This window comes from Peromyscus leucopus, chromosome 9 (assembly GCF_004664715.2).
Source record: "Peromyscus leucopus breed LL Stock chromosome 9, UCI_PerLeu_2.1, whole genome shotgun sequence".
NCBI lineage: Eukaryota > Metazoa > Chordata > Mammalia > Rodentia > Cricetidae > Peromyscus > Peromyscus leucopus.
The window spans coordinates 84,848,148-84,857,831 of record NC_051070.1 but is presented as its reverse complement, the minus strand read 5'-3'; the positions used below and the strand labels follow the sequence as shown (position 1 = coordinate 84,857,831).

Here is a 9,684-nt window from a genome sequence, read left to right as displayed (position 1 = left end):
TGGCTCGGGGACCTGTGCCTCGTCACTACCTGGGCCCTGTGTGGATCTGGAGAGCATCTTTTGCAAGTCCTTCAGACACAACCCCTGCCTGGGATTGTGTAGCTTATGCCTGGGATTTCCACAGCGTATGTTTCTAGTTCAACACATCCATTTTTACTGGCTAACAGGGCCGGAATCTCTGAGTCATAAAGCGGAAGAAAACAAGCTGGCACCAGAAAGACATTTCCAGAATGTTCCAGAGCTGGCTGACTTTAATTTGGAAACAGCTTTTGGCTACAGACATTCAGGTTTAAGGCACATTCCGACGAACTACAAGGATCCCAGTCCCTGGCAGGGAACCGGCTTTCTTCTTGCATGAAGAGGGAACCAGTGATTTTTTTGGCCTTTTTCTAAAAAAGGAGTGAGTTTGGCAAAAACAAAACTCATGACACATTCTCACCAGACACAAGCGTACCCTCACAAGACCTCCCTTTTATCTGGCAAGGATGGGGTGTCCCATCCACTTCCCACTCTCCTCAGAAACATGCATAGAGTAAACAGACTTATATGCATCTGTCTGGCAATGATGGTTAAAAAAAAAAGTTTTCAAATAAAAATACAAAATCACATGTTTATAACAAAGCTAGGAGTCTTCGCCACAAGCAATGAGGAATGATTGCAGGAGCCGGGAGAGAAAAACATCTATTCTGAACAGCAAAAGGCTGTGAGGGCCGGGGAGATGGCTGCCTGAGAACTCTGGCCCAGCTGGGCCCTTTCGGCACGGTATGTGGATGAGGAGAGACCAGAAGGAAGAGGCCACGGTTCTGGGGAGAAATGGTGCAACTGGGGATACTGGAGAGATTAGGAAAAACTGAAGGACGCTCTTTGGGCCTTTCCTTGCCAGTGCCAGCAGGGGGCAGAAGTGAGGACCTTGAGCTCAGTCGTTACCACCACAGATCTTCAGTAGAATCTTCCGATAGTCCCCAGAAGTGTCTCCCTGGTGGCAGAAACAAGAGTTAAGGTTAAGAGAGGCAAAGCCACCTCCGCTCTGGCCTGTGGAGAGGAAGGCCTGTCTGAGGGAGAGGTCCATTCAGAGCATGTGGTGCAGACCTCGCTTGCTTGAACAAGTGCTGTTCAGTGGGCCCCAGAGTCTGTGTAAAAACAAAAGCCAAAAGCCAGGTGGGAGGGCATGTGTTTGTAATCCAGCACTGGGTAGGTGGAGACAGATTCCTGGGACTGACTGGGAGGCCATTCTGGCCTAGTCATCAAGCCTCGGGTCCCAGGGAGACTTTCTCAAAAATCAACAGGAATGATACTCTTGAGGAATGATACTCCATGTTAACTCTGGTCTTCACATGCATATATGTGTGTGCATACATACATATACACAGTATCACTCACCTACTACCAAAGTCCAACGAGTATCTAGAACAATGTCTTCATCAGCCCAAGGCTCACCACCCAGGGCTCATCAGCATTGCTCTTTGCCTAGAGCATTTATGTGGGCTTCTACTATAAAGCAACACTGTCCTTGGAAGCATCATCCTTACGACCACCCTTGGAAGACACCATTACTGTTACAGCCTCCCACTTCTCACAGATCAATCTCTGTCCAACACCACAGGGCTCTCTACGAGTTTAGCCTGTGGCTTCTTCAGCTGTCACAGCCTACTAGTACTCAGCCCCAATCAGACAGGAATGATAAAATTTCCATAGCGCAGGAATGAAGATTAGCTAGTCTTCAAAGAGGAGCCCGACAGTATCAAATGCTGGCTTTGAAATCAGGCACTCAAGTGCTGGGACTTAGTGTCAACTTCTGCCACACAGCCCAGATACACCATGTTTCTTCCAGCGTTTGTGGAGACTGCCGCCACCACACCTGTGGAGGAACTAGTATTCTTAGAGATGCGAGGCAGCTGCTTGGGAGGAAGTTTGCAGACCATGCTCAAGCGTCATGAGGTTAACCAAGCAGAAAAGCCAGGATCAGACGCCCAGGCTGACCCAAGGGCTGAGCTACCTATGTGGTCTCCACTATAAAGTGAATGGGGGGAAGCCAGAATCCAGTAAGCAAGAGCTGAGCTCCACAGACCCTTGGGACATGAGCTGTTCTTGGGGGATCACATCTTCCCAGAGTGGTGGGGACTCTGAAGGTCAAGGACATGATAATGGAAGGACAGATTTCTCTATACCATTGGCAGACACCCCTGTTCAGTTATCAAGTACTGGGGTCCTAGAGGGTGGGAACGTAGGGTCACAGTGTGGGAGCCCATTTTCAGGTTTCCTTAGTGGCTTTAACCAGCATGTCCACATAGAGAGGATGATTAGGACCACAGCCTGAGTGTAGATGTCTGAGATGGTCTGCACTTGGCTGTGCTGGGGGAGGTCTTCTGCTCCACCCCTTGGCATCTCTATAAATACCATAGGGCAGAGACAGTCAGGGCCCATTGGAAGAGGTTCCAGGCCCTTTCAAGGCTATCCTATATTGTCTGTTTATCTCCACACTCTAAATCCTTCTATCTATTATTTCCTCCTGCTCTCACTCAAGAAAACTCTGGGAAACTGTGGGGGTGATGGGTAGCTGCCCTGCATCACAGGATTGTGACCTGCCCTGTCCTCAGGGTCTTGTGATCTGTTTGGAGGTGACTGGAATGAAGAAGCCCACTAGGCCAAACACTGGCTGTTCTGGAGGAGAGGGGAAGGAGACAGGGAGGGCCTCGTGGGCCCCTGAGCCCGTACCGTGATGTCGTGGTACAGCGACTTGCCGTACATCCGCTTATACTCTGCTCGGATATCCAGGAGGTCAAACTCGCTGCGAGACACCATGATGCGAATCAGGGTCCGGTCTTTTGTTCCTGCTCCCTGAAGACACAGTATGCACATGAGGCTTCTCACCCTCCCACCTTCCCGGAGGCCCCAATCCCTCCATACCTTCTACATTCAGCCCGCTGTGGACCCCTTAGACCCAGGGTTTTAAGGTGTCTTGGATTAGGGCCCCCTGCACCCAAGAGCTACATACCCGCATAGCCTTGTTGAGCCTTTCAGCAAAGAAGGCGGGGGTGTTCTTCAGGCATTTCACTACAGGAGAAACACAGCATAAGGGCTGTAGGATACAGCCAGGCACACACTACCTCAGTGTCCCCCTAGGAAGCCTGGACATCCAATCTGACACCACCCATCCACTTCTCCTCCTGCTGGCAGTGATCCCGTGAATGTGGCTCCACACAAGTAGGACCATCAACTGCTTGGCATCACTGAGCAAAAACCACTGGGACTGTGCAGAGTGGAGTCGGGGCTTAATGAGAAGAGGCACCAACCTCACGGGTGCCTAGGTGTGAGGGGTCCAACAGAAAGACCCTCGTGGAAAAAGGGAGGCCAAGAGAATGCGGTGTTTTTCTCAGGCCATGCGGGGAAATGAGGATCCACTGCCTGTTCTAGACTAGTCAGAAAGAGCCAAGAAAAACATACTAAAGGAAATGGGCAAACTGATGTCCCCCACCCCCAGGTGAGGATAAAGAAAGGTGGCAGGATATAGGGCAAGAACCCAACTCATTAGGGGGAGGTTCCCGGAGCCTCCAAGACCTGCTGCAGAGGGCACAGTGCTGTAAGAGGCACTCCCCATGCTGGAAGCTCGGCCAGCATTCCCTAGAATGGGCCCTGTTTAGCTGTTGCAAGTAAAAAAAAAAAATCTTTCCATGTGCTTCCATCAGAGTGCTGACAATTGCCTGCAGGGATGTATTTTTAGAGGAAACTTGGCAGGATGTGAGTCACCTTCCTCCAGGAGGGCAGCTGGACAGGGCCCCACTGAGGCCCACACCGGAGCTCCGTTCTGCAGAGCTGCACTGCAAACACAAGACCCCTCCGTCCCAGAGGCCGGGAACTCACGGACTCCCACCAGCCAGATGGTCCAGATTAGCAAGCTCAGACTCTGTGGTTCCCTCACTACACCACCTTCAACCGCAGGACACTGAGCACCCAGATTAGGGCCCACACTGCCCAGTGGGTGGGCAGGCAGGCAGGCAAACCAAGCTCCAGACACCTACCCACAGCCAGCATGCCCTGCTCCAGGTCCCCGGACATCTCCCGGCAGATGCTCTTCTCAATGTCTCGCCCTGTCATCCTCTGATACTCATTGAAAACTAGCAGGAAAATAGAAGGGATGTGTCATAGTCGGAATCACATTCTCTTAAATTTCCATGTGGCAGTCCTAACCCTCAGCACCTCAGAATACGTATTAAAACGATGCCATGATGGCGGGCCTTGAGTTAAGCTAACCGGAGGTCAGGTATGTGTGTGGACTGACAAAGTTTGGCTTGAGATGGCTTGACTTAGGGTCTTTTGCCTTTTCCTTTCCACACACAACCACAGCTCTCTCCAAGTCCCATTAAGCACTCAGCACTTTATAACCAACACAAATCTGCAGTAGAGGACTCCACCCTGCCGTATGCCAATGTGTTTTGAGTTTAGTTAAATCACACTGGGCTGAAGTACAATTTTCACTACATCAGGCATAATAAATGCATTTCTGTTTTTTGTGTGTGATAAAGTTACATCACATAAACCCTTTAGCTTCAAGGGATTCCCCTGTCTCAGCCTCTCAAGCAGCTAGGACTACAGATACATGTCACTACTTAGCTATAAGTGTATTTTTTGACTTGTGACATTTTCACATGGGTTTGTTGGATAGCATGTCATCACAAACTGAGGAACGTCTATGTAGAAGGAGACCACGTGGGGACACAGAATGAGGAGACTCATCTAGAGAGAGGCCTCAGAAGAAACCAATCCTGACAGGCTTACCAGTGTCCAAAACTCTAAGAAAACACATTCCTGTTGCTTAAGCCCAGCCTACAGTAAGCCCAAAGCAGAGAGGACACACGGACACATGCGTGTACACACACACACACACACACACACACACACACACACACACGACTGCCTCTCTTTCATTCTGCCCTGGACAGCCTGGCTGCCCTAGCGCAGCTCACAAGAAGCCACACCCTCAGCCTTAAGTCTGGTACGAGGCCTGATGCCCTTCAGTCAGATGATTCCTTTATCAGGGCAGTTGGTCTGCTTACCCATCCTGACCCACACACTGTTCTCAAACCTAAATCTCCACATTCCCAGCCTGTGCCCCTCAGGACCCACTCAGACACAACCCGCATGGTTCTGTCATGCCGAAAACCTTTAATTATCAACTCAGGAGCTGCTGAGTGCCACAGAACAAGCTGTTGGCTCCCTCGAGAAGGAGCCGTGCTAGACCCCACTGATGGACGCTAGAGAGTCGGTTTAAAGAATGTGGCCCCTGAGAGGCTCCGGTGCTTCAGTAGCTGGTACTACATCAGTGTATATAACAATGTGCTGGCGGACTCAGTGATAGAAATGAGAGACAGAGAAACACAGCATAGCCAGGTGTTGGGGGGGGGGGCGGGCACCGGCCTTTAATCCCAGTTCTCAGAAAGCAGAGGCAGACAGATCTCTAGGAGTTCGAGGCCATCCTGGTCTACATAGCCAGTTTCAGGCCAGCCAGGATTACTCAGAGAGACTCTGTCTCAAAAAACAAAAACAAACAAACAAAACAGAGCACATAAAGTTGGGAAGAGTCTGGATAGGAGAGGGGAGGGAGGTCAACTTGATCGAAACATATTTACATGGATATACGAAATTCTCGAACAATAAAAAAGACAATGAATACATGTTGATGAGCCCATGTTCACCCAAGCTCTTATCACAGTGGCAGGAAGTTAAAAAGCATGCCCTGGGGACGGCTCAAGCCCAAACTCTGCACTGGCCTCATGCCAATCCCGAGATTGAGGGAATACCTCTCCCCTCCTGTGTGCCTGGGTTAGATTAGAGGCCTGGGCTGTGAGCTGGGATCTTCACCTCCCTCCTACCCTGCAGCTCCTACAGCCTTTCCCAGCTGTCCTCGGCTCTGACTCCTCACCTTCTGCCCACAGGAGCCTTCGGACACAGCAGACCATGGCTTCCTTTTATCCAGGCCCTCCTATCTTCAAACCGCTGCTCTCCCAAGGCCTCAGACACTTGACCCCTCACAGGCCCAAGACCTCTCCTGACTTCCGGGCTCATGGGCACAACTATCTTCCTGATGCTTTTGTCCCCAATGTCTCCTCCATCCACAGCTCCTAATCTCAGCTGAGGGCCACTGTTTTTCCACTCACTCAGCTGATAGAATCCCTCTGTCCTCCTAGGTTGTCTCACTCCGACACACCATGTTCAGCTTACCAACAAGCAGTTTGGACCCTGGTCCCGTCTACTCCAACTCCCTATCCAGGCTACCACCAACTCCTAAGTCACTGTATGGCTTTCTCCCAGATCCCCAGCTCAACTGTGGATCCTTCACCTTCCTTTCTTCACACTGAGGCCCACGGTCACCTAGGGGAATCTGGGAGCATGATGTCTGCAAGCTGAGGGAAGGAGATGTGTTTCCCTGAGGACCCTCCTGTGACTTCCGATCCTGTGACACCTAACTCCCTAGACCATCAGCAGAGCTGTCCGCCACCTCTGACCCCACCTACCTCCTGCTACCGTATCCCCTTGGCTCTGCCTGGGCCATGCTGGAAGCCCAGCAGGGTCTTTGCAACTATCTCCCTTAGGGCTTTCAATCTCACAGCCTTATACCAGCAAAGACTGCCCCAGCCCCTCCCTCAGCTCTACCCCTCCACCTTCTACCCGTTTCCAGTCCATTCTTCTTCTCTACATATTGGCTACCAGCTCCAGACTGTACTACTGGTTTCCTGACATGAAGCTGAACCCATGAAAACAGTCTACACCTCTCCGCCACTTGATAAGACAGAAACCATGTGTTCAACAAGCTAAGTAAACGTTACCCAGCACTGCTGTGATGAATGTGTTCTTGTTGCGTTTTGCTTTTTCTTGTTACTGGGGGGAAAGGCACACGCCATGTGTCTGAAGGTCAGAGGACATTGTGCTTTCCCTGCCGGACCCCTGCTTTCCCCACTCTGACATTCCTTATTTCGGTGCATGGCAGTCCAAGTCCTCACCTTTGCCCTACAAGCAAGGTCTGCAGGAAACTTTCCATAGTGCCTTTTAGTGCAAGTCCATGCAGAGGACATCAGCCAAACATTCTGCAGGCTTCTTCTCCACATCACGTCCTGTGTACCCTCATCTAAGTGACCCAGGACTGTCTTACCTGCCACCAGATGGGCCCGGCTCCGGGAGCACAGAATCGCGTTGAACTTGGACTCATCTGTTCCTAGGCGGTTCTCCCCGGCTGCATACAGCTCCTGGATGGGGAGGAAGATGCATGTGTGTAGCAAGTACCACCTAGGTCCTGGGCTCGGATCACGTAGGCAGCATCTAGCTCTGTGAAGCAAGCCCAGCGGGGAAGGGCAGGGCCCTGGCAGTGGGAGTACAGGTTGACTGAACACTGTAGGCTCTGCTCGCTGCAGGACCGGACCCCGGCAATCCATATCCTCTCCTGTGTGTGGCACAGAGGATTCTGAGTCCAGAGCCCAGCACCCAGAGAAGGGAAGAAAAGCCTGGACTTGGGTCCTAGCTCAGAAGCAGCTTGCAGAGGGATGCTGGGGAGGGCTCTGGCTCCCGAGTCTCGATCTCCTCATTATGACAATGTAAGGATTAGATCTGACTTGAGGTCATGACCTGGAAGCCCAAGGGGCCACACGGGAAAAACGGTGAGTGGGAAAGCTAGAAGGGACCCTAGCCAACTCCTCAGGAGCAGCACTTCTCAGCAGTAGGAAGGAATGCAGGCCGTGGCTGACAGACCTACATCTCAGGAGAAGCCAGCTGCCAGACTCCTATGTGACATTTCCCAAACATGGAGAGCAGCTCCCCCACCAATAAGATCACATGGATGATGATGACTATCACACTTCAAAACCAATTACAAGCTGGGCAGTGGCAGCACACGCCTTTAATCCCAGCACTCACTCGGGAAGCAGAGGCAGGTGGATCTCTGTGAGTTCAAGGCCAGCCTGGTCTACAGAGCAAGTTCCGGGAGAGTAAGAGGTACACAGAGAAACCTTGCCTCGGAAAAACCAAAAAAAAACTAAACAAAAACCAAAAACCAAAAAAAAAAAACCAAAAACCAGTCACCAGAACGGAGAGACAGCTTAGCAGCAAATCCAATACCCTCTTCCAACTCCCCACTGGGCACGGGGTTCACGAACATGCATGTGGGCAAAACATTCATCAACATAAAAATAAATCTTTAAAAAAAAATTCCAGATGTGGGGCTTCGTCCGGTCCTTTCTCCATGCTTCATTACATATATCATGTTCACTAAAATGGGCACCAACTTAGTCACTTTTAAAACCTCTAAAGGGTTGAGCCCCAAATACTTGCCGATCTGCAACCTTGCCCCAGACCTCTCTAAGATGCCTTCCAGGCCTCAGACAGTCACGGAAATTAAGGGCACTGATGCCCCAGGACACCCTCAGGTTGAGACCCCTCAGGTCAAGGTGAGTCTGAGCAGGTCGGGAAGGGATAAGGGAGGGCAGGAGCCATCCTTTCCGGGAAGGTTGGGGGAGGTCCGGTCACCCCGCTAAGAAGACAGGACAGTCGGAACTGCCCAGCAGACAGGGCAAACTCACTCAGAAAGGAATTCGGATGCCTGAACTTTGCCCCTTTTGTCTCCAACTCAAGGTGACAATGGGTGACAGCACATTTCTAGGCCCACAAACTCAGAAGCTGGGCAGACCGGTACCTTCACACACCTAGTAGTACCCACATGGGAAAGGACCCAATCATGTGAAGCGCCAGACCCCTGTGATCGGCAACTGCTGCGGCTTTATTACCCTGCTGTCCCCCTCCCAGGTGGGAGACTCAGAGGGCTGGATGCCCTGTCCAATGTCAAGTATCCGAGCGCCTCAGAAACCCACGGCACGTGGAACCCACCAGTGCCTACTGCTCTTCCCATCCCTGGGCACCTACGCCACAAAGCAGCAGGTGTGACCCAGCTCTGGTTCAGCAAGCCCACGGTGGCACCCTGCCAGCCACCACACTCACCTGGACATCTCTCTGGACAAGGGACATGTCCACATTCGTGCTCTCATCGCGGTTTCCCTGGAAGGAAGGAGGCTGTAAGGTCAAGCCACTTTTTTGAAGACCACCTCCCCCGCTCCTGACTCATCTGCCAGTGCTTTGATGCCCCCCCCCCCAACTCTCGCCTTCCAATCCCTTCTCTAATGTCCTGTTGTGAGGAAGGTACCTGAGAGAGAGAGATGAGAAGCCGTTGGAAGTGTCCTGATGTGTCACTTCGAATGGCCTCCTCCAGAGTCTTTTTGAATTCTGAAAGACACACACCAGGGTCTACCCTATAGGCCTGCTTCCTCTAAAGACAGTTAACAGGGAACACTGGCAACATGGATCTCGGGCTGGAGGTGACAGGTGGCCCATCCAACCTTCCAGGCTCATTTAAGTTTATGACTCCAAGGCTGACTTGGCCTCTAGTCAGGCTTGGCCCAAACCCCACTCAGGATCACCCTCCCCACCCCCCTACCCTGCTTCCCAACCACAGGCACCTGCCCCGTATGTAAACAGCATACAGGGCAGGGCTTTGGGTCAAAGCCCAGAGAGTTGGGCGTGAAAGGAAACAGGGGATAAGGGAGCCAGTGACAGGAAACAAGGGACAAGGAGGCAAAGGACTAAGAGACCATGGAAGAAGGAGGTGTGGCCAGTGCCTAGGAAGCAAAACCATCTGTGAAGAGC

General features: G+C 51.7%; 1 protein-coding gene across 2 annotated transcripts in view; it reads right to left on the bottom strand.

The window, feature by feature from the left end:
- Positions 1-218: 218 nt before the first annotated feature.
- The window catches only part of Anxa11 (annexin A11), a 43,516-nt gene continuing 34,050 nt past the window's right edge, over positions 219-9,684 (bottom strand). For both annotated transcript variants that reach the window (XM_028893564.2, XM_028893563.2), the window contains 7 exons: positions 9,185-9,264; positions 8,983-9,039; positions 7,148-7,241; positions 4,020-4,115; positions 2,996-3,054; positions 2,716-2,838; positions 219-976 (listed from right to left, as the gene is read on the bottom strand). In XM_028893564.2, the coding sequence (XP_028749397.1) occupies positions 917-976; positions 2,716-2,838; positions 2,996-3,054; positions 4,020-4,115; positions 7,148-7,241; positions 8,983-9,039; positions 9,185-9,264 (569 nt within the window). In that variant the 3' untranslated portion in view covers positions 219-916. The remainder of the gene's footprint in view (positions 977-2,715; positions 2,839-2,995; positions 3,055-4,019; positions 4,116-7,147; positions 7,242-8,982; positions 9,040-9,184; positions 9,265-9,684) is intronic.